Source organism: Diaporthe citri (genome assembly GCF_014595645.1).
Source record: "Diaporthe citri strain NFHF-8-4 chromosome Unknown scaffold_4, whole genome shotgun sequence".
In the NCBI taxonomy this organism is placed as follows: domain Eukaryota; kingdom Fungi; phylum Ascomycota; class Sordariomycetes; order Diaporthales; family Diaporthaceae; genus Diaporthe; species Diaporthe citri.
Window position 1 is genome coordinate 5,278,437 of NW_025064849.1, and position 27,569 is coordinate 5,306,005.

At 45.8% G+C, this 27,569-nt stretch overlaps 5 protein-coding genes across 5 annotated transcripts; 3 read left to right on the forward strand and 2 right to left on the reverse strand.

Annotated features, from left to right (window-relative positions):
* Positions 1-9,918: 9,918 nt before the first annotated feature.
* Positions 9,919-11,121, reverse strand: INS49_010544 (uncharacterized protein; the record flags this gene model as incomplete). Its single annotated transcript, XM_043171269.1, has 4 exons — positions 9,919-10,279; positions 10,326-10,426; positions 10,484-10,856; positions 10,904-11,121. The coding sequence occupies 4 exons, from the start codon at positions 11,119-11,121 to the stop codon at positions 9,919-9,921; spliced, it is 1,053 nt and encodes a 350-aa protein (XP_043025834.1).
* Positions 11,122-11,979: 858 nt separating this feature from the next.
* On the forward strand, positions 11,980-12,387 carry INS49_010545 (uncharacterized protein; the record flags this gene model as incomplete). Its single annotated transcript, XM_043171270.1, has 2 exons — positions 11,980-12,250; positions 12,362-12,387. 2 exons carry the CDS (start codon positions 11,980-11,982, stop codon positions 12,385-12,387), a joined length of 297 nt encoding a protein of 98 aa, XP_043025835.1.
* Positions 12,388-13,105: 718 nt separating this feature from the next.
* INS49_010546 (uncharacterized protein) lies at positions 13,106-14,938 on the forward strand (the record flags this gene model as incomplete). Its single annotated transcript, XM_043171271.1, has 3 exons — positions 13,106-13,543; positions 13,615-14,152; positions 14,241-14,938. The coding sequence occupies 3 exons, from the start codon at positions 13,106-13,108 to the stop codon at positions 14,936-14,938; spliced, it is 1,674 nt and encodes a 557-aa protein (XP_043025836.1).
* A 2,605-nt stretch (positions 14,939-17,543) lies between these two features.
* INS49_010547 (uncharacterized protein) lies at positions 17,544-19,445 on the forward strand (the record flags this gene model as incomplete). Its single annotated transcript, XM_043171272.1, has 1 exon — positions 17,544-19,445. One exon carries the CDS (start codon positions 17,544-17,546, stop codon positions 19,443-19,445), a length of 1,902 nt encoding a protein of 633 aa, XP_043025837.1.
* A 1,407-nt stretch (positions 19,446-20,852) lies between these two features.
* INS49_010548 (uncharacterized protein) lies at positions 20,853-27,043 on the reverse strand (the record flags this gene model as incomplete). Its single annotated transcript, XM_043171273.1, has 3 exons — positions 20,853-24,945; positions 25,414-26,489; positions 26,543-27,043. 3 exons carry the CDS (start codon positions 27,041-27,043, stop codon positions 20,853-20,855), a joined length of 5,670 nt encoding a protein of 1,889 aa, XP_043025838.1.
* Positions 27,044-27,569: the final 526 nt, after the last annotated feature.

A 27,569-nucleotide genomic window follows, 5' to 3' on the forward strand; every position in this document is an offset into this window, starting at 1 on the left:
AGTAAATTAAGCTTAGCATATGCAATCCTTATAACTAACATCCTACCTACGCCTAAAATTTATAATTTAAAGCATTCTTAATTAATTTAAGGTTTTGTATAGCTAAGGTAAAGTTAAGATATTAATTTTCATAACCTTTTTATAAAATAAGCTTAATATACTTAGGTTTATAAAAACTTCCCAACTTAATTACAATAAGCTTATGCTTAAACTTTATATATAAAAGCTTTGCTTTTCTTTATCCTTGTTAAAGTCCTCTAGCTTTACTAATTAAGCCTTCTTTCCGCTTAAGTTAGCTTATAAGCATAGTAATCTCCCCTCTTAAGCTTTCTTTTAATTTACGCTTAAAACCTTTATTAACTCTTTATTTAATCTTAAGGCCATTCTTTCTCCTTATATGCCTTTTAATATAAAAACTTTTAAGTAAGGGTATTAAGTTTATTAATATATAAAGTTATAGAAATTTAATAGCCAATCTTAATTTAAAATAAGGTTCTTAATTAGCATGCTTATTTAAAGCGCTTTTAATAGCTCCTTAGGCTTATAAATTAAGGCTTAGGGTATTACTTACTTATATGTATTATAATACCCTTAACGCATAAATCCTAGGTTCATTATACTCTTATAATAATGCCTTATATATCTAGGTATTAAAGTTATGTTATTATATAATAATTTAAAAAGATTTAAGAAAGGTTAATAAAACAAAAGGTTATAATAAAAGAAAGCAAAGGTTTATTCCAAGTAATTATTTGCAAAAGAAAATCATTCCTTCCTACCTTAAACTAAGAAGTTTAAACAATTTAATAAAAAGAATAAAAGTTTTAAAATAGTTTTAATTATCCTAATATAAAACTTTATAAAATTTCTTATAACCCTAATTTAAATATTATAATAATAATAAGTATATAAATAGCATATTATTTAAATTAAGTAAGTATATAGCATGGGCTAAGTATATATATGCCTTTCAATACCCTTAACTCTGCAAGCTATAACCCCATAGCTTTCATAATACTCTCATTAATATTATAAATCCCCCTCCCTTTATATTAAATACATTTTAATGAATTTATAATATAAGGATGCAGGTTTAAAGGCTTAGCCTTATTTAATATTTCATTTTCCCTTAACTCTATCTTTATAATCTTTTCCCCTTTATCTAAGTTCTATGCTATTTAATATCCCTTTAATTTCAAAGGCTTTACTTAATATAATTTAAGGTTATTTACATAAACCTTTCTTTTTTTCTTACCCTTAAACATAAGATTTGCAATATAAATTATTATATTTAAGGCAAGGTTAATTACCTTTTAAGGATTTATTTATTTTAATTAGAAAGCCTTAGCCCTTTTTCCATTATAAGGGTTTTTTAACTTCCCATCTTAGAAGTTCCGGATCTTTAAATCCCTTATAGCTAAAATTTTCTTCTATACTAATTCACCCACTTTAAAGGTCTTTAAATGCCAATTAAGCATCTTTTCTACCGCAGCCTTTAATAACCTCTTTATATATTTAGATCTTATCAACTTAATCTTTTCCATATAGGCAAAGATTAAGGCATTGTTATTAAGGGTTTGCTTTTTAACTAAGCTTAACACTTCTTATCTTTTTAATTCTGCATTTACATTTAAGGGTTTCGGCTCCTTCTTTACCAACCAGCCTAGCATTACCTTAGCTAATATATACCTTAACTTCCTTATTAAGCAATTATTAATATTAACCATAATATTAAGCAGAGTTATTGGCTATAAATTTAACCGCTTATATTGCTAATCCCGAGCCCATTATTTCAATCCCCTCTTAATTATCTTTACTATAAACTTAGCTTTCCCTATTAAGGCCAAGTAATATATAAGGCTAAACAGCAGCTTAATTCCATAGAATTTAAAAAACCCTTAAACCCAATCATTATAAAAATAAGAGGCATTATTTAAGTATACCTATTTTAGGAATCCTACTATATTAATAATTAATTCCTATAAAGCCACCATCCTTATGGCCGTTAGCTAAGTACAAGCCAATAAAATAACAAACCCATTAAAGTAATTAATAAGAACATAAAAATAAGTTAATTTATCAACCCTAAATAATATAATCTTGCCTAAATAATCCATATTAATTAAGTCTTATAACCTTAAAAACACTATAAGTATAAGCTTAACTTAAATAAAGTTTTTTAAACTTTAAAATTAACATACCATGCAACCCTTAATATAGCGCTTTACATCCAAATATCAAGTAAGCTACTATATTTCCCCTTTTAAATTATAAAGTATAAATGCTATAATAAAATGGCTATAATAATTATAGGCATACTTTAATGCAGCTAGGACTTCCTCCTTTAATATATAAGCAAAGTATACCCCTAGCCCTTCCTAGAACTTAAGAGCTTTATCTATAAGTTTATAATTAACCAACCTCTTCTTAATATATCATTAAACTAGCTTAAGCAATTCTTTTAGAAATTCATTTCCCCTAAGTAAATATAGAATAATTTACCCATACCATTTTAAGCTTATATATGCTATATTAATAGTAACCCTAAGAGCCATTAATAAGGCGATATGCAATAAACATATGGGCAACGCCTAAACCTATATTCATTATCTTATGCTAACTCATCTTAAATAAGCTAAAACCATTATCTTTATATTTAAGGTATTAAATAAAAGTAAATCCACTATTCCTCCCCTTAACTAAGATAAGCCATTCATTATTTGTATTACTTAGGCTGTATTTAGGCGATAAATTAAATAAAGGTTAAAAATAGCCATGATATTTAGCTATAATATAATTTAGCTAATTAATTTCCCATTAATACTTAAGGTTAAAAGCATATTAAGATAGTTAATATATATAACAATAGGGAATTAAAACAGCAAGATGTAATCTTTTAACTTTTAAAGCGCCTTAATAACCCTTAACATTTCCCTTTCCCTAATGATATACCTTATCTTCGCATTTAAGAGTTGGAAAGATATAAACGCAATTATATGCATATTCTTAATTATTTTATTAATTATTTTAATTCCCACTAGCAAGCTAGCAAGTTAAAAAAGCACTGCTTTAATTACAAAATCCAAAGTATCCGCATTAAGATAAAACTACCCATCCTTATTAAATGCAACGTTTACCATATTCTATACTTTATTATATATATTTATAAACGCCTCGGCATATTTTTAGTTCCATATAAAGTCATTACAATCTTGTTAATGCATTTAGCAAAATTGCTTGCTAATTAGCATGGTTTTTTATACTTAGTTTGCATATAAGGTCTTTAAAATTTAAGTTAAGGATACTCAACCAGGGATAAATTCCCTTAAGTATAATAAAAGCTATAAAAAAGTATTTAACTCCTCCTAAGTCTTTAAATAATTCTCTGGTTATACTTATTGTTAAAACCTTTCTCAATATTTATGCATTAATCTTACAGCCTTATTGCTTAATTTAAAGCCCAAGATAATAATTTACTTTGCAAATAAAACTATTTTTAATAGTTTTAAGCTAATCCTCCTAAATTTAAGTCTAGGGAAATAATATAAATATAAAAAGGTAAATAAGTTATTAAAAGACTTAGCAAAGGTTGCATAATTATTAATAAACTTATTAAAAAAGGCGTTAAAATATAGAATATATCCTACTATTAACGGTAGTTTTAATCCTTTAAAACCTAAAACCACCAGCCAAGCTTTAAAAACTATATCCCCTAGCGCACTATATATATAACTTGCTTTAGCTATGCCTTAAGGCATTTAATTTATAAAGTATTATGCATAAGGAGTAATCATTACCACCTTATACTTATCTCCTAAGGTTATTATTACCCTATAATATCCATACGCCGCATCCCCTTAAAAAAAACCCTATGGCTTAATTAAAGAATATCTTTAAAGATATAGGCTTAATTATAATAAGGCCATTAAAGCAATAGGATTGCACTATTTATAAGTTAATAATTAAATACCACCCTAAAAGTATTAGCCTTAGGTGGGAACTTAATATACGCTACCTATAATTTAATTACTAACCATACCCATTTAACTCTTTTCAGCTTTAAAAAGAACTTTAAGGCAAATTAATGCTATTCCTTTAAATATAATAGCTATCTTAATTAATATAGCAAGATATTAAGCAATAGCTTAATAATATGGCTAATTAAGTCCATGGTCTTAATCTCATCCAAAGATAATATAAAATAATCCCTTTAAATATACGCTAACCTTTGGGCTTAATCTTAACGTTATTAGCTATTTACCGCATTACCTAAGGCAATGCCTATCTTTTTAAATTAATTATTAATCATTAATTAACTCTCCTTTAATAGTAATTATTAAAAGGGGCGCCTCTTAACATCTTGGTTTAAGCAAACCCCTTATAACATTAGCTTATATGCAGCCTTAATTATTACCTTTCTAACCATACCTAAAAGCGTTAACTTCCCCCCCAGCCCCCATTCCTTAACAAAAATAGCCAAATTTAATAATAAATCCTCCCTAATTTAATTTAAATCTTTAAATATAATATTAAGGGCCTATCTACCCTAATCCCATCCCTTTAAAGCAAATAGGGCCTAATTTATATTATTATAAATATCCAAGTTTTGCATAAGGAAAGCCAATTAGTTCTTCTCCTCCATCATTCCGTTCTTATCATCCGGAGTTAAGGCTAATGCCACAATCCCACCATTATTTTCTTTTTAACCCTACTAAGGCTTATCCATCTTTAATAATTAATTAACTAAATATAAGCTTGCCGCATCATAAACCTCCTTCCTATTCATAGAGATATATGCTAATAAAGTTAATAGGGCAAACATTACCACCATAGTCTTTAATCCGGGTTTAATAATAAGGGATAATAGCTTAATTATTTAATTATAATCTTAAGATAGCGAATAATTAATATACTTAACTAAGTTTATAAACTAAACGCATTTAAAAATACTCCGCCCCTTTTTATAAATTAGGTTTAGCGAACCTTCCCAAAGCCAAAGGTTGCCAATCCATTTTTTACCTTATTATTTTAAGTTTATATTAAGGACTTATTATTATCCTATATCTTAGCATCCTTACTATATTCCAACATTTCCATTAATTCCATATTAACTAAGAGGGCCATTAACTTAATATAGCATGAATTCACTAAGAATTTATTATCTCCATTTAAAAAATCACTCTTATTATTTAAGGAATTACCTTTATTACCTTTTTTTAAGCCCTCCTAGTTTAGTTTTGGCAATTTAAGTGCTAAGGAGTTTACCCCGGCAAACTTTATAACGCTTTTAATACCCATTTAACCCTTTAAGGTTAACATACCCAGGTTATAATTAATAACTACTTAATTTCTTTACAACCAAGTTTAACTTAATACCATATCATAAGTATCATTATTTCCAATAATATAAGCTTAATATATAATTAAAATCCCTTTAATTACAACGGGAATATTAATATAATGGCAAATAAGGGCTACTAAATCATTAGCCAACTTAAGGTATATTTCCCGCTTAACCTTCCTTATAACTAAGTTAAGGCGCTGTATTATCTTTAATTTAATTAATTCTCCCAAGGAACCGTTATTTACCATAAGCCGATCCATATCAATGCCGGCCATATTACCCTTAATATACCCCAAAGTTAAAGTCTTAATTTTAAGGAGGGACTTATTATAATATATCAGCTTCTTAGCCGCACTTACAACCTTTCTCTTGCCTTTCTTCCCTTTAAATTAATATCCCTAACATCCACTAAACTAGGTGCCCAACTTATATATTATCTAGGTCCTTAATAAGGGGGACCAATTTAAGAATTAAGCTAAACTTAACTTAACTTTTATATCTTGCAATAAAAACTTAATGTTAAATTTATCGCCATCCTATTCATTAATCTCTTAAATAGGGATAATTTCCTTAAGGGCCTTTTAGTTTAACTTGCTTATTAAGGTTTTTTTAAATGCTTTCTTAAGCTTTATTAAGGTTTCCCAACGCTTCTTTACCTTCAAATTCTTATCTCTTGCCAAGTATAGGGAATTAAGTCATATCGCATTTCTTAACATAAGTAGGGTAGCGGGCTAATAAGCCTTATATAAATACTTATTATTTCCTAGCAAGGCCTTAATCCAAATTTACTTATTTTTAGCCGCCAATAAGCAAACTTCCCTTTCCATTTAAATTCACGCCTCCCATGCATTAGGCACGCCACTTATCGCTTCCCTTAATTCCAAGGGATCCTTTAGCAGTAATATTTTAACGGGTATTTCCATAACCCAGGCCTAAGCCTAGGCCGCATATCTAAGGGGGCGCAAATCATTAAGAATAGGCTCCCCAGCCTTAATCTTTAACTTAATCTTATTAATCCAATTAAATAATTAATTAAGATAAAGGCAAGCCTAAATGCCATATTCTTCCTTACTATAATTATAGCATATCCACATAAAACCCCAACTTTCCGCCCAGGAGTAAAAGGTACTGCAGCCACCTTATCCTCCTTACATAAAGCCCTGGCTTGCATAGCCACCACGGATTAATGGTTACTACGCCTAACTATTCCAACCCAAGGAGATATAGGCAAGCCTACCTATTAAGTTCTATCCCCAACTTATCGCTTTAATTTATAATTATTATCCTATACCCCATTAAGTACTATAATTAAATCCTTAATTTACAATAAAATAAGCTAATAGGCTTAACGCTAATTATATCTTTATAATTTAATTATGTATTGTTTTTATAATACTTATTATTTAGCTTATAACTTAATCCCGGTTTATAAAAGCCTTATCCATTACCTTATTTTCTAAAAAGGGGTTTATCTTAAAATTAAGCGGGAGGTAATAATTAATAATGCATTAGCAAACCTTATTAAATATACATTCTTTAACCAAAACATTACCACTCCTTATCTTCTTATCTATATATAATTAAGTTATAACTAACTCTTAAATCCTCCGGCCCTTATTATAAAGTTTACCTCCCTCCTAGCTAAAAAGGCAAGAAAATAGCCAGCGAATTAACTCTTAAAACTATTCTCCCTTATACTAATAAAACAGCTTAATAGCCCAATATACATACTTTAAAATCAACTCCGCAAACTTATAAGCAAAGGTATATACTTAAGTTTCAACTCCACGATTTAAGTCAATAATTCTTATTTAAAAGCAATTCTTAAAAAGAGTGGAAACTTTAGGCCAAGCTTGCTTATCTAAAGCAAATTTTAAGTATTAATTAATCCTAGCCATACCCTTTAACCCGGAATGGAAAGCTACCCCCATTTCTTAAACTTTAAGGGCCTTATTATTAAGTGCTACCCTTATGCCATATAACTTCATATCATTAATATATTCCTCTAAGCTCTCTCCCGAAAGTCTTAAGAAGGTATTAATAAAAGAAGGAGATATAATAAAATAATTTAAGGATTTTATTAAATATAATAAAAGGGTTTTAAATTTAGGCAAGCTATTATAATTTAATATTAAATAGCTAAGAAAGGAATCATTTAAGTTTAAGCAATTTTAAAGTTCTTCCCATAACGATAAAGAAGTAAGCTTTAGGATAGGGTTTTTAGGTTTTAAATTTAAATTTAGTAATAATAATTTAAAGTTTAGATTATTTATTCCTATCCATTCCCTTAATAATATCTTAAACCCTAATAGAGCTTCTTAATATGCTTTATGCTCCTTTATTAATATAGGCCGCTCCGCCCTTAGCATTAATAAGGCAATAAGATCCCTAAGGAAGTTGCGAACCAGGGCATATAGCAAGCACAACTAGTTTATTAATTTACCCCCTAAATCGCAATCTTAGGATCCAAATCTACTGCTTAAGGAAAGGGTATATACCTAGCTAAGCAAAACTTTACCACCTTAACTTAAAGATATGCGAAAATAAAGAAAGTAGGGCAAGCAAATCTAAGGAATTTAATAATTTAGTTAATATAATAACGCAAGCTTAGCGCGGCGCTATTTTAATAATATAGGCTCCGGCTCCATTCAAACTTAAGGGCTTAGTCGGTTTATTCTCGCTATATAAGCTTTTTAGCTTACATTTAACTTTAATTCCGGGATTTAAATTAAAGGATAAGCTCTCTTAATGCAAGTTTTAGCAAAACCTTTATAAAACTCTCTAACCCATATAAGAAGATATATTGCATTATAAACAGTGCAAGCAAGTTGGGGGATTCAGGGTGTGTATTGCTTAAATAGGTTTAAGTTTACCTCCAAAGCTAAAAATTGCCTATCTAAGGCCCTTAGGGGCCAAACGCCCCTGCCCGCACCACAACCGCTAGTCGCTCTCCCGTTCGCGGGGTACCCATGGAAGCACCACCACGAGCGAGTTTTCAGGAGCCTCCTTTTAGACGTTGAAGATGCGGATGCAGGTCGAACTAAACTTGACGAGCACTTCCCAAAGGGAATCGGCAGAATCGCGGAGGGCTGGCTGTGGCAGGGTTGTTGGAAGGGAGGCCGGTACGAGCCGCCAGTAAGCCCGGCCGCCTGCCGCAGAACACCGCCAAAGAGACGGCACAGCACTTCTAATTACCCAGTTTCCGACACTATCTTGGATCTGGCCGCGAGGATCAAGGCCGATCGGGAGTGGCAACAACGTCACAGTTGGGACACGCCGTACGATGTGCCAGAATGGCTTATCAAGGCACACGAAGAGGGCGTATCAGCGGCGTCACCACGAGCGCGACGCCGGCTGAGCCATTCGAGTTAGAGTTTCTCGAGAGGGGCGGTATGAAAGTGCAACTCGGATGATCAAGCTGCTGGGACTTGTCTGACACGCTTGAGGACATGTAGACTGGATCACACTCACTCTATAGGTACTACTATATAATGGTCTACAGAATGAATCAGCACATAAGTGTCTTTCACAGGGGAAATGTGACTCCGGCAAAATCTGACACCTAAGGGTGAAGTGAATCACGTTGTGGAATCAGAGCTGCTGCTGAGACTCCCGGGCGATTAGTATTATAGCTTGAAGATGTATTAGTGTATTGAAGCATCGTATCAAAAATCGCAATGCGCGGAAAATCTGGAAACTTATGGTTCTTGGCCGATACTTGTTGCTGTCTAGTAAAGGCTTCACAACAGCGAGTCGAACAGGCTCATATCGATACTATGTACGGACATAAACACGGACCCATCTGCAAGTACAATATGAGTGTTCTTCAGAGTTCAGTCGTCACACACGTCATGCATACTATGAGATATGACTTTATAAGTGAAATCTTTGCACAGCAAATCACTAGACGGCCTTAGACCGGCGTCATAGTCTCGCAATCTCAGAATAGAAGCAGGAAGTGTATCGTGAAAAGTCTCCCAACGAGCTCAAAAAATCTTCCAAATCAAGATCCAGAGTCTCGGAACCATATTGAGTCATATCGAAGGGCAGAGGCATATCGTCATGCCATAGTACCTCGGCCGGGTTTGCCACGGAGGAATCCCCAGATAACGGTGTCCCTTCAGTGCCCTGTTCGAACGGTGTTGGTCTGCCGCCCAGTTCCGCCATTCTGTAGTCACGCAAAAGCATTAAACAGTCAGCCTGGAGATTATTGCCCAGTCTGGCCTTTACTCTCAACCGCGGAGGACGAGAGCAAAGATGGGAATCCCGCTCTGCTCTACGCCACAGAGCTCTCAATATACCCGCAAGCCTAGTTGGTATGCGTAATAAGTCGTTGCCGCTCTTGTCAGTTACTGCAAGCTTGCGTATAGCGAAGGCAGCGGCGTTGTAAGCGAGTTTTGCCGCTTTCTTATTTACTCTCGCACCAAGGCTGGAGCAACTGACTGGCAGGAGCACCAAAGCGGCGCAGAATATCCATCGTACCGTGGATAGGGGCGAGGATGGGAGTTGATCATAAGCGGCATCGTGGCCCAGGATGTACTCAGAGATCAAATCCGAAGATGTTTCGTACAGGGTCAACAAGGCCTGGTTCGGCTTTCACTCGGTTCGTCGTCGAGAAAGTACATCATTCTCAGGTAGAGTTTCGAGCTCTGAAGTCGCAGAGCTATCATCCATGAAGGATTGACGATGTTAATCTCGATCGCGGCCATCTGGCGTTCTAGCTTCATCATGCTCATGTAAAACTCTTCCGCATTTCCCTGGTGGACCAGTCCAAGCTCGTCGATATCCTTCATAGAATATTGCATGAAATTACTGAGCTTCTGGTAGTATACGAGCTCCGGAGCAATATCTGCCTGCCGTATCTGATCAACAGTTGGCCGCGTGCTGCGGTCACTTGGACAAAGCATTGGAAGATGCCCGTATTCTAGGTAAGCGCTAAAAGAATCAGCACCAAGTCTTGCAAGACCTGCATCATACTCACCTCTGATAAGTCGCGATCAGGGCGAGCCACGTCTTTGTTCTTTCCCTACGGACGGCTTCTTGCTCATCGGGATCATCACACCAGGCACCACTTCGGAAGACCTTTTGGGCCGAGGCAGGCTGGACGGACCGCTCATTCTCAACAAGATTTTATCTCACGAAGAAACCCATCCTGCTGTACTCGTCCTCAAAACCTGGCCGATGTAGCCCGAGCTGCATGGCATGCGGCACAGCTGCACTGATGACCAGCAGCGTCTTGTCGTTCCACGACCGGAGGTTGGGCAGCGGCCAGACAGCCCACAGTATCATTGCTTGGACATGAGGAACGTAGGTCGGATTGTTGAACATCATAGTTTGAAGCATGTCTTCCAGCGATGGCTTGAGTCTGGCCAAGAGGTCTGGCATCTCTCGATCTTGCCGTGCGGCAATTCCAATGACAGTCCAGAACGGCGCCGGTGATTTTTTGTGGAGTTCTTCTGGAGGTTTGGTTGGGTCTAAGATTGGACAGAAGTGATGGTATTTCTCAAAGTACCTTTCCACGTGAGCTTGGCCGGTCTCTCGTGAGGTAGACTAACTTACATGGCGAACAGCCGGAGGCATGCCTTCTTCGTAACCTCTTCACCGCCCAGTCTCCATTCGGGTTCACCATTCTCTGTCCTTAGCATCACAGTCGGAACTTGATCAAGTTCCCTGTCGCTAGTGGCGTCGACATTGAGGCTTTGAGCTACTACGAGGCTCACCTGAGCGATGGTGGGTACACTACGGGCAAGGTCAGTCTCTGCGTTCGTGCCGGACATGGCGACGGGCTAAGAAATACCAGCACCTGTCTCTCCTGGATATATTCAACCTTCCGTGGCTGGCAATGCTTCCAAGCCTAGTCCCGGAGGGTTCCCTCACTTCGCGACCTAAACTGAATGCTTGGTATTCACTCATCGCGAGCCGCGAATCATGGAAGCGAGTGCAAGCACTACTGCCACATTAGATTTATAGGCGTTTCAGCGTATATCTATGTTTCACGAATATGAATAATGCGAGTATCATACATATCATTCGCGTGACCTAACGGTGAATTGAATCACGTGGTCGAATCAGATCCGCTGCTGAGACTCCAGGGCGATTAAGCTTCTAAGTTAATGGGAACTTAGATGTACATGGATGTCAAAAAAGTTGGCGAAAGCTTATCAGAAACACGGACCGCATTTCGAATTTCCTGCATGATATACTAACTCGTAGAAGACTCTTAAGCCTCTGCATATTAAGCACACCAACACCATTTAATTATTGGGGAAGAAACTCTAAATAGTGCCGCAAAGTGTCACGGGGTTGCAGTTGGACGTCTGGCAGGTCTCGGAACATGAGACGAACTAAATGGCCCAACCGCTGCTACCAGCACGTATGATCGTCAAGTCGGAGCCCCTTCAAATGTTCACTATCACGTCTCGTAGGTCCGAGTGACAACTTTCGTGTGGTATTCCCCAAGCAAGAAGATGTGAAGATGAGTACTGGCATTGACTCGCCTAAGAAATCAACATATTTGGACAATTCGCTCATTAACAGTGCGGACCTCGATGCAGTCTAAAACCTGTGAAGGAATCACTCAAGCCCAATTCATCATTCAAATCCACCAGGTCGCCATTTTAACACTTTCAAACAAAATGAAATACACGTTCATCTTTGGAGGCTTCGCTGGCCTCAGCACTGTCCTAGCAGCCGGCAACGTGCAGACCTTCAAGGGTAGTCTCGGTGGCGCCGCTCCCCCAGTCAACGAAGACGATGCCTCTGACCGGCCCTTCTCGGTCAACGGCGCTACCTTCTTGAACAAAGGCGCCGCTGTCCAGCGCAGCTGTGCTGTCCAGCACAACGCCTGTGCCGGCACCGCAAACAGTGGAGAAGCCGACTTCAACGTCGCCGACTGCGACCAACAGCGTATGCATACTTTGCCCTGGTGTCTCACGTCCTCTTCTAGGGCAGTGCCTCTCTTCCCAGCACCATCTTCCCAAAACTTTCGATTGCTCAGCCTGACACTGATCTAATCAGTGAACGCGTGCACCGCCGCCGCCTAATAACTTCTGCTTCTGAGCCGCTGATCGGCGACTGCGCAAGTCCAGCGGTCGAGTTCAACGATCAGATTTTCGAAGGGGCCCTAATACATTTGCGGCCGTGGACCAGAATGATTTATTCATATCCCCATCATCAAGATCAGTTCCATGAGTAGATTCATCTACCAGTGGCTTGCGGACACTTGTAATGCCAGCCAGGCCGCCCTCGCCATGTTTGAGGATGCTCAGACTGCTACTAGTGCGTTCAATATTGCCCTGAGGTTTCTCTCTGGGTGAATTTTGCTGAACCTGTGATGGCTGGACATTGAGTAATGAGGGCTCTCTTGGCGTTTTGCGGCGGACGTATGGCTGGCAGTCTCTTTATCTTGTCTTGCCAGAGAGATCTACCACCCCTGGTAATGGATTAATCAGTTAGATGGGATGGGGATGTAGTCACGCATTCAGTCTTAGTAATTGAGACTCGCGCTATTCCTGGTCTAGCCTGTATCCGTACGGCATGTTAGATAGCTGTATTGCAACCGTTGGGTCTCGGCTCGGGAAGGATCAGCCTAACAGCCAACCTGTCGCACTTGCACCTCGTGTGATTAAAATTGCAACTTCCTTCGAGCTGACATCTTCCACCTTTGGCCAACTCGAATAGCCACAACACCTGTATCACCGACTCCTTCCGTCCCAAACAGACCAGGCCGTTGATACAAGCCGCGAGCTCTGTGCTCCGACCATGGCGCTCCTCACATCATCAGCCGGAGTGGTCCTGTTGCTCGTGCTTGCATACACCCTTCACTCGTCGATATGTCTGCTCCGTAACTACCTCGCCGCTCGCAAGCTCGGAGTGCCGGTGCGCATCATTCCCGTCGACCATATCAATCCACTATGGACACTTGTTAGCCAGCAGGTCGTATCTGTGCTGAGGCGACTTCCTTTCGGGCTCGGTGATAACAACATCACCAAGTACAACTACCTCGGCTTTGAAATCCCGCTTAGATGGAAGCCCCACGAGGAGATGGGCGATGCCTTTGTGCTGTGCTCCCCGGCCAGGAACTGGCTCTATCTCGGCAACCCGGATATCATCACGGGTATGCTCAAGCGGAACAATGACTTCCCTCACGACTCGGAACTCACGGCCATGCTCGATGTTTTCGGGCCTAATATCTCCACCGTGAGTGACATTCCCACTCGCTGGGGCCACGCTGGCACACTCGTGTGATTGCTGACAAGGCTCGATCGCAGGCCCAAGGCGCGGACTGGAAGAAGATGCGTAAGCTAATGGGGTCCTGCTTTATTGACCAGAATTTCGAGATCGTCTGGAAGGAGAGCATCACCCAGGCCACTGAGATGGGGCGGTATTGGAGCTCTCGGAAATCCGTTGAGACCGTCGCTCACGATACCCGCACAGTTTCTCTGAATGTGATGTCTCGAGCGGGTTTCGGCAAATCCTACCCGTTTAAAGGGCACCATGAGGCGCAGGCGGCATTGAGAGGAAGCTCTTTAAGCTACAAGGAGGCGCTCCAGACCATCCTCGAGAACAGTATCGTGATCATGGTTCTGGGCACCAAGTTCCTGGCCAAACCCTGGCTTCCCCCCTTTTGCAAGAGGCTACATCTTGCCTGTACCTCGTTTCAGGGGTACATGACGGAGCTGTTCGAGACAGAGAAACAGAACTCCTCCCGGGGCATAACTTCCGACCGTAATCTCATGAAGTCATTGGTGCGTGCCTCGCACGAGGAGACCAGTGGCAGTCTGAACGAAGACGAGATCTACGGGAATAGTAAGTTGCGCTTGCAACAGCCTTCCCAGAAGTTCAACTCTATCTCGCATCAGATGGAATATATGTGAGCTTACTCTCGATCCTCCAGTGTTCGTTTTCAATTTTGCCGGCCACGATACCACTGCCCATTCGTTCGTGTGGGTGATGTACTTCCTGGCCGGAAACCCGGAGGTGCAGGATTGGATCCATGAAGAGATCCAATATGTCCTGGGCGGCCGTCAAAAAGAGGACTGGGACTACAAGGCCGACTTTCCCCGTCTGAAGCGATGCATATCCGTGCTGTTCGAGTCCCTGCGACTCTATACGCCCGTCGGGATGGCAAAGTGGACGGGTGATCATACTACAACGCTTCAGGTGGGGGAGAAGACTCTAGTGATCCCACCGAGGACAATGGTCGTTCCGAGCCATGCGTCTACCCAAACAGATCCCAAGTACTGGGGCTCGGACTCCCTTACCTGGCGCCCATCACGATGGATCAAACCAGCGGTGTCCGCCTCTCAGAATATCGACAGCGAGGAGCTCATCTCTCCTCTCCGTGGGACATTTCTGAGCTGGTCTGATGGTGCGCGCGACTGCCCTGGCAAGAAGTTCTCGCAAGTGGAGACCGTTGCGACCATTGCGGCGCTGTTTAAGGATTGGCGGGTGGACCCTGTCACGAACCCAGGCGAGATGATGGATGATGCCAGAAAGAGGGTGTTGGATTTTATTAAGGAGGACACCGGCATGGTTTTGCTGGTTCAATTACTTCATCCCGAACGCTGTCCTCTGGTTTGGTCAAAAAGATAGAACGAGGCGGTTCTCAAGGAACGAGTAGAGACCGGTTCATTGGAATCAACAAGTCCACACTCGTCTCCAATGACAAGGAACTTCATAATAATGCCCTGTAGGGCAAGTACAACATAGGATACATGATCAGTGCAACAAGTCTGCCAAGTGCTGAAAACCCGAAAAATTGACCGTTGTAACCCCCACTCCTCATCACGCTAAGAGAATAAGCTATTTCCACTAGCATAGCCAGAACGCAGAGGGCAGAAGTCATAATTAAGAGAGTACCAAGGCGCACGTTCATAACCGATACCTTGGAGCCAACTTGCGAACGTCTCCATAAGAACAGTAGCAGAGATGCCCACAATCCAAGGGCTAAAGGCAAAGCCATTTGCAGCTTGCATTGTCTGGATATTGTTACTTGGATCTTCTCATCCGAATTAACTGGGTGAGAAACATGAAAAACGTTACGTACCCGTTGCAGCTTCGACTGCGGCTTGCAAACACGATGCCCGGTACTGTGGTGAGTGGAAAGTACAACACCAGGTACAAAATGATAAGCAGAAACAGGAAGTCCACGTGAATCCATGGTATGGACTTTGACCAATATCCGAGGAAGGGGTCAAATTGCGGGCCGCCGGTCATCTTCGTGTGCTGCTTGCGCTGTTAACTTCTTTGCAGTGCCTGAGTGTTCCCCAGCCACTTAGGTGACGTACCGGCGCGAAAATATGTGACAAATTTACTGTGTCCTCTTTCCGAAAGTGTTCATGCATTTGGTAGACACTATCCAGTGGCAACACGTTGCTGGAACGGCTCAGAGGCTGATCACATGCCGCGTCTTGCGCTGGAATCTGCGGTCTCCTCCAATTCCGCCAAGGCCTTACAGCCGTATTCTTGACGAAAGGCTCATATGACCTCGACTGAAGGATGAATAAATATATTCCAGAAATCATCTGGAATGTGATATTGATGCCAGCCGTGAGGACAACAATCATTGCAATATGTTCTGATTCTGGGCTTTGCGATTTGGCTGACAAGTAGCCAGCCACCGAGAAACCCAAATTAATTGCGGCCATTAATATAATGCCCCAAAGGCTCCAATCAGGACGCAACCAATATTGCCAAAGATATATGTCAGAAAGATAGGTCCACACGAAGGTAAAAGCACTCAAAGCACGTGGGACAGATGCCAAGTCCTCAGAGCACAGTGCCACAAAAGGTGCCAAATAGACAAAATGAGCAAATACTAAGACAGAAACAAGAGATTGAAAGCAGTATGGCTGTGCACCTTGAAGTATCATGGTGTCACCTATCTCAACAGGTTAGCAGTGGGAGGAAAGGCGCATAGACTAAAGTGTACTTCGTACCTATTACGATTCCAGGATACTTTGTAGCAAAAGAAGTCTAAGAACTGGATCAGGGATCTTGAATTCTCAGGGAAAGAAGCATGGGAATCTGGACAGTCCATGGACAGTGAAGACTGAAGACACAAAACGCCTGGGGGCACTCTCAATCAGGATTTGTGAATCTCAGAAAGGGCTATCGATAAGACTCGCTTATTTGGGCGCCTCTGAATCTGGCAAAGATGCTCAAATGTCCCCTGATGGCCTGCATATGCCAAGGATACGGTGTTCCACGTGTACAAAGGCTCACTGATACCGTAAGACAAAATTGCCCGTACATACATAAATATGATGACGACAGGTCAGACAGAGTATGTAGATCAAGAAAAATATTTCAAAATAGGCATTACCGAACGACTAAACAGGCATCATACATGAGCGGCATAAGCATCAAGTATCGCAGATCAGCCTCGGTGCTGCAACAACGCGGAGAGGTCTCCAGTGAATGAATCAGCGCCATACATGTACACACACAAACAGCCTTACCTCCCAACCCGATCTTTGCACTTTTGCTCCTTGGACCTGTGCCCCTTCCAGGAAGCCTTCAAATGTTGTGACCGCAATGTCGCACACCAGCACCAAGTCCCTCTGTTCAAGATGTGAGCGGTTTGACATTCAAGCTTTTGGGAAGTCTCCATGCCCGTATCGAGGTCTCTCGCTGTCAGCGGCAGTGCAGTCAGCAGAGAGAGGCTGCTCCTTCTGTAGTCTGCTGGTTGAGAACTTGGCATCCAGGTACCTTCTCAATCAGACATGGCTCAATAGGATGGTCTCTCCACTGTATATCCGATTACAAGCAAATAAAGATCGCAATGTGACGGATGTTGAGGGCGGTGGTCTGGGCATCTACGGGGTTACTGCATCGGTAGAAAGAAACGTTGTGACTCCTTTTGATAGTCAATCGCCACAACTTCGACTCCATCGCCTCGAAATCAACGTGTCAGCAGACCTGGGTAAGAAACATGTTTCAAACCATATCACGAGCACTCTGTATATGTCAATTAAAATCGCTTACGATTCGAATTTGACTTCCAGATACACCTGCACACCTGTCGAAGGACGTCGTTGGTGCATTGGTCACACCCAACGTCCAACTTCTTGGGAAAGTTGTGCAAGCAGTCAAGACTTGGCATGGAAAGTGCTCTCAAAACCATCCAGACTGCAACAAGACACTATCAAAGCAGGAACCGATTGATGTGAACTACGCGCCACTTCCCCGTCGTTGTATGGAATTCCAGAAGCTGCCGGGCTCCAACCACCATCTATTCTGGCTACGAGAAACTAAGGGGTTGTGGGGAAAGTACATCATACTCAGCCACCGGTGGAATGCGATAGTGACGGCAGCATCGAGTACTACAGGGGATAACTATGAGAGGAGAGTGCATGGGCTACCCGGCTCAACATCGGATGAGGTAGCGAGTGGGTCCGGTTGGACTCTCGATCAGAAGCTCAACGATCTCTTCATTGACGTCGGCACATTGGCCGTCAGCCTGGGTATCAAATATGTCTGGATCGACTCCATCTGCATTGTTCAGCAGGACACCAAGGATTGGGAAAACGAGGCAACAATGATGGCCGGATACTATCAGAACGCCTGGCTCACGGTGGCCGCGACCAGGACAGTTGCCGAAGGAGGAGGATTTCTCCACCAGACAACAATGGACCCATCTTCCATCCCGCGCTTCAGTCGTCTGCCTTACCGAAACAGGGAAGGTAGGCAAGAAGGGCATTTCTATCTGCAAGGTCTGCCAGGTTCCACGCTACGGCAGGAGTATGAGGACAGTATCATCAACAGCGACTTGCTCAACCGCGGATGGGTCTTCCAGGAGTGGATACTGAGCCCTCGCATCCTATGCTTTTCGACACTTATGCCCTTTCTTGTCTGCGCGGAGTTGCCACCTCTGCCTATCGCTGGCAATGTGATGACCAACGACGAGATCGACAGTTTCCAGGCACAGCGGGATATCACTAGTGTTGGGGATCCATTCTCATATGAGAATCATGGCTTTTTGCAGCACGGCTACAAACACCGTCTTGGACTTGATCTCACCGCGTCACGGGCCGCCCTGTTCAATACGTGGAGAAACCTGATTACGGTCTATTCGAGCCTTGAGATCACGAGGTTTGAGAACGACAGGCTTGTAGCCCTGGCCGGAGTCGCCAAAGAAATCGGGTCGGCTCTGTCAGCGAAGCCTGTTGGCAGGCCTGTTGAGGACATAACCGATCGCCAAGCTAAGTACTCCAACATGTATGCGTGTGGGATCTGGCTCGGCGACATAGTTCGAGAGTTACAGTGGGAGAGATCCGACGGCCTGAAAAAGCCGACCTGTCGAGCACGAGGCTTTCCTACATGGTCATGGTTGTCATTGGGCTCACCCACTCTAGACGACACCGGACAGCCAACTCTTGGCGGTGCAAGGGTGCAGTGGCCTGATCTTGAAGTTTACTCAAAATCTGTTGTGACTTGGACTGGCGCTGTTCGAAGAGGCAAGAAAATGCCAGATCCCGTGTGGTGTGTCTCCCTCAAATCCGCGCACGTCATCCCATTGGGCACAGAGTCGGATGGCTGGCCTATAAATCCCAGCCCGGGCAACGACTGGAAGCCATTGGAGCCATGCGACCGGAGCAATGAATACGGGAACTCGAATCGTTTCGTAGGGCTTTGCTTCGAACACGCCAAGTTTATCGACGTCCAGATTGGGCCCCGGTTCGACAGCCAAAGGCACTTTTCAATCGCAGCAAAGTGCACAAATCACGAATCGGACGTGCAGAGAGACCATTGGCGAGCGGTTACGCTACCAATATCCGGGCTGGGAGGGTTGAACACTGAGGAGGTCATTCGCGGATGGGCCTCCTTGGAGCATCCGGATTATCAACAACCTGGAAAGGACCCAAAAGAGGATCGCGTTCTGGCCTTGAGAATAGCACACATCCCTGAGGTAAAGAATGGAGGATGGATCATCTCATTCTCTGATACTGCTGAAATAGTGTTATACATCAGACAAGTCAGACGAGGAGAGACTGGAGATCGCGCCTACTTCGAGAGGATGGGAGTTGGTAGGCTGTTCGGGTCTGAGGTCGAGAGTAAGTTTGCAGCGGCTGAGGAGGGAGAAATATGGTTGGTATGATTTAAGGGTGGATTATCGAGGCACGAGAAGACTTCCAAGGATGTCATCAAGAACATGCCTCAGGTCAGCCAACTACATAATCCGCCCGTGGGCAACTTGAAAGGTTGAAGGAAAGATACGTTGGCCTTTTGCAAAGATCCACGTCAAGATCAAACCAACGGTCGCGTGGCGAAATTTACAATCTCAACAGCCATTAATACAGGAATGGCTATGAAGGCTCCGTTCAGAAGTGCCCGACACCGGGCAGCTATCACAGCAAGCACATCATATAGACATACATGGTACACACACACACTTCGCAACACTTTCACACACACAAGTCACGTACATCACTCCATCAACACCAACACGCATGTCTTTCCAATCTTATTTATATTCATTCCAACCCCCCGCAGGAGCGCCGGCCAAGACTCATCCATCAAGCCTGTTAGGCCCATCTGTCCGTCCGTGTCCGTTCGTCCATCTAGATAGACGCCTGGTCAATCGATCGAACTTTCCCATCTCTTTTTTTGTTTTGTTTTTGTCCAATCATCTTTTTTGTTTTCCTCTTGTTCCCGCGCTTCAACAACGTACATACAAATTCAACATCAGTCGCTCCGCTGCCAGCCTTCCTTCTCATCTTTCGTACTCCCGGTCCTCCCCCTCGCGCCTTTTCGGCGCCCCAAATAAGATCATGTGTGTATACGCGCGTATGCATGCATGCATGTGAGGCCAAACCTTGCCCAGCCCAGTAAAAGAAAAAAGCTCGAAGTATATCAAATCTGCCTTCCAACCGACCGACCCAGTGACCTCATACAGCTGACAGACAGGCCAGGCCGGGACGATCCCCGCAGGCTGAAGGATGCCGGACAATGGCGACAAAAACAAATTTCACAAGCTTGTGAGGTTAAGATACACATAGAAACAAAGGGAAAAAGCAAGTACCTAGACCAAGGCGCAAATAGAAGAGCTGGCTGCATGGCGGCTGCGCTTTTGCAAGCTGAAGGCCTTTTTGTTCCTTGAATACACTCTCGAATGCCTTTTGATGCTGCTGACGACGGCAGCGACGACGATGACGCCGACGCCGGGACGGACTGGAGTATGCGTATTTTGTGTCTGGCTTCTGCTTTTGCAGTTGTTTTTCACGTCCCCTGGAGAAGACGCCGGTGTTGAAGAGGTCAAGAGAAAAGGACAAGCGCAAAGAATAATGCCTCAGTCAGCTCAATTTCAGCTGGCCACCCACCCGTCCGCTCCAATGATCAACCCGGGCCCTTCCCGTAGTCTCCTCCAGCAATTCTTCCTCAGCAAGCGAAGATACTCGCTTGGAAACACAAAGTAAAGTGCCGGCAGTCTCCTTTTCAACACACTTGGATCAAACTTTGCCAGGCCCGTTGAACGCCGCGCTGAGCCTATGGTTCGCAATTGAAATCAAATAACGCAAGGAAAAGGTGTTGGTGTTGTTTTTGTTGGTGGCGCCAGTTTCTGGTTGTGCAATCGCGCCGGCTGCTTGATCTTGTGTGTTGCAATGGTCGGATAGTCAGCTGTCGTCAGCTGTCGTTCGCCCTCCGCCGCCCTCAACAGTCTGTCCGGCCGCATCGGTAGGATTCTCTTGAGCTTGAGCTGCTGGTTCCGACTCGTCTGGAGTCTCGAGCGTGGAAGGCGACGTTTTCGGTCGGTTGTGACTGGTGGTGGTCTTGGTGTCTCCTCGACCTCGTCTGTCTCCTTCGCAGCTAGCTCGGCCGCTTCGCCCGGGGGAGGTGTGTGGATGATGACCGTCTTCTCGTCTTCCTCGTTCTCTTCCTTGATTACAGGAGCGGGACTCAAAGCTTGTCCTTCGGTATGAAAATCAGGCGGCTGAAGGGTTGGACCAGACCGCGGGGACTGGCATTCGACCTCGTTCATAGATGTGGAGACACCTTGCATCCTTAGCTCGATTGCAGCCGGGGCATCTGGCAGATGATTACTCTCATGGCTGTTTGCACGCATCATCTCGATTCCGAGCTTCGATGAAGGCAGCACCGACTTGCTGCGGTAGTGCTGCTTCGAAGCTTGGACTGATGCTGGAGCAGAAGTCGGCCCAGGGCTGCCCGCCTTGCCAGTGTTCCCAAGGCCGAGCTCTTCGTCTTCATCATCTGCGGAATCGAAGCCGGTATTGCCTTCGAGGCGTCTCTTCTCCATAATCTCTCGCTTTGCCCTCAGCCTCTCGAATGATCGACGTGGCTGTGGGCCAGCTACCGGCACCGCTGTGGGTCCGTGCTCGATCTGCCCCGGAGCACTAGTCTGGAGCCGTAGTGGGGGCATGCCTTTAGCGGGATCACTCGAGCTCAGGATATGCTCCTCCGATGTGACATCAATTCCCAGGCCGTGCTCGCTCCAATCGCCCGTAGCCTTACGACTAATCACGACAGGAATATCATCAGTCGATATTGACTCTGAGTCGCCAAAAAGGCTGGATGAAATCGAGTCCTCGCGGCTAGAACCACGGAAGCTGCTGCCGGGCCGGTTTGCAAAACCAGAAGACGTACCACTGGTAGGGCTATCCTCCAGTTTCAGGCTCTCCTGCCTCAAGCTTGACGGTATAGGCCGGGCAAGCGACATCGGCGTCATGTGGGGTTGGCTGGGCGACGCTGGCTTCCACTGACAAAAGTGGGTGAGGACCTCGGTCAGCTTCGATGAGCTGATGGGCTTCTCGATCAACGAGTCGAAGTAGTGGGGTGCCTGAAGTTCTTTCAGGTACGCGGTGATAGCCACCAGTGGGGTGTGAGAGTTGGCATTCTTGGTTTCGCGAATCATCTTGGCAACGTCGGCACCGTTGATTTGTGGTAGCTTGAACTCCATGAAGATGACATCGAATTTGATATCGCTCATGGCATACCGAACAGCTTCAGAACCCGTGGAAGCGGAAATGGTGCGGCAACGCAGCTTCTCCAGTAGCTTCTCCATGACCATCCGAGACACGGGGTGATCCTCGCAGATGAGAACATCCAGCGGCCGGAACGTTGGACAGTCATACGTGATCTGTGACAGGCGTCGGGAGCTGTGGCGCCGCCTCTGGACCCGGAGAAGGGCGGCGTTAGCCTTTTCGCCTTCGTTGTCAGACGACGAAGGTGACATATCGAAGACCTGACTGCGACGGTTCCGGTGGTGGGCCAAAAGGTCTGCGGCCACAGGGCTCCCTTCCTGCGAGCCGACGGTAAGTGACCTCGACCGAGCGCTCGATTGGCCACTACCTTGGCGAGGCGTGGTCACTGTCCTCTGTGGTGACAGAGCAAGTGGTGGTGGCGCACCGCGGCCCTTGACAGGGGATGCTGACACCGATGAAGCAGCTTTCTGGAGGCTCGGCGGGACACGTGGCACATCGAAGAAATTGCCTGGCTGAAGTGAGCTACCAGAGCTTGACTGTTGAGACAGATTGGAAGCATTACTGGAAGCCTTACGTCTTCCCTCTTGCCCAGCAACGAAAGACACCAGAAGAGGCGATGATGGCTGCGAGACTCGGCTCGGCGATGAGTGCGAGTTGCTCAAGCCCGATGGTGACTGGGGCCGCTGTGTGGCTTTGGCGTTTGACAAGGTCCTATGTACCGGATTTGACAACACGGGGCTGCCTTCGAGGCCGGCGCCACCAGGTGATGTGACTTGGTTTATACCAATCGGGCTGGTGGCAGCCGACGATTTGTTTTGGGCCGCTAAGGCATCAGCGCGCAATTTCTGTATGACATCTTTGTTTGCCTTGTCTAGCACAGGTAAGTTTTTGTAAGCAAAATTGCCGAAGTCATCGTTGACCATAGGCTCGCTCAGTCTCCTGGACTTGAGATCTCGGACGTGTGGCGGTATGTGGAGAGGCATCAGTCCTCGCTTCATCGAATTGACCTGTGAGCGGACACGGTTCAAAGCGTCGTGCGGACGATCTGGATAATCTGTGACAGGGCCGCTCGGTTGTGGAGACATCTGGTCCTCCATTTCTTCTGCAAACGATTGCAGCGTGGCACCCCGAGCATCGAAATATTCTGTGTCCTCGAGATTCTCGGGCTGGGGCACAAACTGGGCCTCATCCATCAGCAGAGTCTCCCAGTTGAGTCCTTGGAACCAAGTGTGGTTTCGAATCTCTTCTCCGCCAGATGCGAACTTCTCGTGCTTGTTCGACCCCAGTCGTTCCTGAGGGTCTATGCATAGTAGCTTGTTGATCAGGTCCTTTGCTTCAGGCGACACTTCATCCTCGCTCTCATCCGGCCAGTGGATCCTCCGGGCCAGGATATTCTCAAATACCTGGTCAGGCTCGCTTGCATTGAAAGGGGGGATTCCGTAGAGAAACTCAAACAAGATACAGCCAACCGACCACCAATCGCTGGTCTCGTCTTGAGGCTCGCCTCGTATCGTCTCGGGAGCTAAATAGTCTGGTGTGCCGACGAAGCGCCGACTTGTATCCTCCGGGTCAAACAACGCCCAGTTCGGGGGAGGCATGCTGGGTAAAGGCGGCGTGGCCTTTCCTTGGTCCATGCTGCCTTGAGTGCTCGTCGTGCTTGCTTGGCGCAGAGATCCGGCATCCACGGAAGGACTGCCCCCTTCACTGCCCTCGTGTGGCGACATGACGGCCTGAGATGTTGAGCTTTGGGTACTGTCGTTCAATGTGAAGTTCCCAAGCATGTGGGTCAGAGACTCGCTGCCTCCACTGTCGCTTCGATGGCTGCTGGATATTCGGCGAGGCTCTTGTGAGGTTCCAAGGCTGAAATACGATGGTTGCCCGAGGCTGAGGCCGAAGTCGCTGGGAGTCATTTGCGGTGTTGAGCCAGGTGATGATGGGTGGCGTGGTGCATGAACATCGAGTGATGTCGACCGAGAGATAGAAGACCCTACGGATGTCGACCTTGCGAATGGTCCTGTCTTCAACAAGTCAGGGGCGGGTTCAGTTGAGCCACTGTTAAGAGCTCGCTTCTGCCGGCCCACCAAACCCATCCGCGAAAGACCGAAATCAGTGAGCTTCAGATGACCCTTTTGATCGATGAGAAGGTTATCCGGCTTCAGGTCTCTGTGCACAATGCCTCGACTGTGGAGATGCTCGACACCAAGAACGACTTCACCTAGGTACTTCTTCACCCAGTCTTCGGGGAGCCCACCGAGCACCTTGATCAAAGAGGCGCAGTCACCGCCGTTGAGGTACTCCATGACGAGATACAAGTAGTCTTTGCTTGAGAACGTCCAGTAGAGCTTAGCGACGAAGTCACTCTCGCCTTGCCACATCATGATTGCACGCTCAGCCTTGACGTTGGTCACCTGATTCTTGGCCACCATGTCCGCCTTTTTCAGCACTTTGATGGCGAAGTATTCCCCGGTGGACTTCTTTTTGGAGAGGTAGACGCTCCCGAAAGCACCCTTGCTGATAGGTTTGATAACCTCGAAGTCTTTGATCGAAGGCGGAACGGCACGAGCCATAGGCGGGGCACCCACCCCGTTGAGCCGCGGCGATGGCGGCAACCTGACGTTTTCTCCCGTTGATGATGATATTGCGGCAGAGGACTGTCTCCTGTGATGGTGATGGTGGTGCTGGTGATGATGCTGTTGAGGAACAGCGATCGGTGAGCTGAACTCGCTGTTGGGCAATTTTGGCGACGGCTCTGGAGAGACCATGCCATCTTGTTGAAATCCAAGCCCACGTGGTTTCGAGATCCTGAGGGGCGATGAAGGTTGGTGGGCACCTCGAGATGGAGATTCCTGTCTCCGTGGAGATATGGCACCAGGGAGAATCCAACTTCGTCGGTTGTGGGACCGAGAGCTGGCTTGTCGCCTCAAGTCCCCGAACTCTGATATCGGTGATTCAGTCCGTGGAGGAGGCCGGGAAGCCACCGAAGATGATCTCACACTGCCTTCACTGTCTCCCGTGTCACTCTCAAGAAGCATAGATTCCCGGCGTGACTCTCTTGCGCCCTGCCCAGCCGCACCTAGCGTGCCGTGGTGTGATCGAGGCGTGGGGCATTCCTTCGGACTGCTTGACCGCGTTGAGTCGATGGCCGTGGAGAATCGCCGCTTGTCGACATCATCATTCAGGTTTGCGTTTTCCAAAGCCAAGGCAAGGGATGTGCCTGCATCGAACGATCCAGGGAAGATGCCCTCTTCCTGGGCAGGCGTGACATCCTCTTCCCCGGTCTCAGACCCGGACTCGGTCGAGTCGCTCATCCTCCCGGCAGCGATCCGAGCAGCTCGTCGCATGGCACCGTCGATGGAGTCTTGGACCTTGATGGAAAACTCGATGCGTATCCGCTCCGCGTATTCGATGATTTTCCTGTGGCGGAAGACGGCATCAATCTTGGCCTTTGCGATGCGTTCTGTGTCGGCGCACAACAACGCCAGACCTTGCTCCTGCTCGAGAGTGTTGGTACTGGGAGAGTGCCATTGCATCACCTGACCTATTCTCGACTCGGATTGGGGCGATTGAGTTCGAAATTCGCCCGGATTTTGTGTCGAGGACTCCTTGATGGCTGGGGTGCTAATCTCAATCGCTGTGTCGCACAGATCCAACAGCAGTTCGACGATGCGCGCCTGTGGCCGTCGAACAGCGAAGGATCTTGCGCGCGCGTGGCCAAACCCCGAGGATCTCTCCCGGGATCGCGCACCGCTGGTCGATGGGGAGGACGTCCCGGGCGACGAGGAGCTCGATTGTGGAGGCCCAATGGGCATCCCTTTGTATTCGGCTGCCGGGAGAGCCGTCTGCTCCCCGATGAGCGAACGACTCTTTCGGGCCTCCAAGGCATCGAGAACCTTGACAATAGAATGGCGGTGCTCTGACAGGCTTTCCTGGGCCATCTGCACCTCCATCTCTGCCTGATGCTCCTGTAGGCAAAGATCTGTGTGTTTTTCGAACCACCATGGTGGTATCTGGCGTTCGCAGATTCGACAGAGAACAGGCGGCGGAGGGTCGTAGTTGGTAGGGTCCTGCAATCCTACTTCTGCGAGTCGGGTCAGATAGCCAGCAAGAATCTCGGCGCCAGAGCCAAGCGAGTCGACGAGCTCAGAGTCCAGGTCTATTTTGATCTCTCGTGGCGCAACCCATGGTCTGATCATCCACATAACCTAGGATACAAGTTAGCTTGCAATTGTGGTATTTGTTCCCCAGGGTGACCTACGTGGCTTTCTCCACCAGCGTCGTGGACCATGATGCCTTGTGCCTCGAGATCGACGACCTGTGGTCCATCGTCCTCTTGTTCGTCCGCGTCCTGTTGTTCGCTGTCCTGGGCACCGTCTTCGGGGGCAAGTAGCTTCGACTCGGGCCCCGTCGTCACAGAGAAGCGGATGAACTTGCTACCCGAATCATCCTCCTTCATGGACTCAACCACGTCGGTGAAAATGGTTGTCGGCTCGCTCACGACAACATCGGATATGGGGGTGCCCTCCGCCTGGGCGGCGTCTGTGCCGATCACGTCAACCCAGGAGGGGCTCACCCAGCGAATGGAACCGTCGAGGTTTAGGTCAACAATGACGTTGAGGGTCTGTTCTGCAGCCTCCTTGAGATCTTCCCTGTCCTTCTCCCTTTGGTGCTGACTGAGGGACCTCTCCATGACGCCGGCCGTCTGGGCGCGCAGCGACGTCACCGCCGGCGGAGCCAGCTGTGCCGGATTTGTATCCATTGGGGGCTGGGTTTGGAGGACAGCGCCAACCTGGGCCAGCTCATCTGTGTGCTCGTGTAATCGACAATGCAGGGTAAATTCGGAGCAATTCGTAGGTTGGATCGTTCAGGGGGCGTCAGGGAGTGCCTCGAAGCTGCAACCGTGAGGGCAAACGCGTCGGTATTGAGAGAGCGCATGAATGATTGACGTGCCTAGGGAGGGAGTTGGAAGTGGCAGGCCGGAGGGCTGGAAACGGTGCACGTTGGACGGAGGACTGGCGATAAGTAGGTCGTTGGCGGCGGAATCAGCAGCGATGGCTGGCGGGCCACAGCAGGCAGGGCTGGACCGACAGCCCGGCCAGAACAGAGGAGTCTGGCACGAACAGCCCAGAGCTACATCAAGCAGCATGCGGCGACCCGAGACATAGCTGGTGGTGACGTCTCTGTGCTTCTGCAAAGCTGGGGAGAGCAGGTTGAGGGAGGCAGTGTCGAGAGCAGACGGTGGACGATGAGCGGACGAGAGCCCGTCACGCCGACCTGGGCACAGC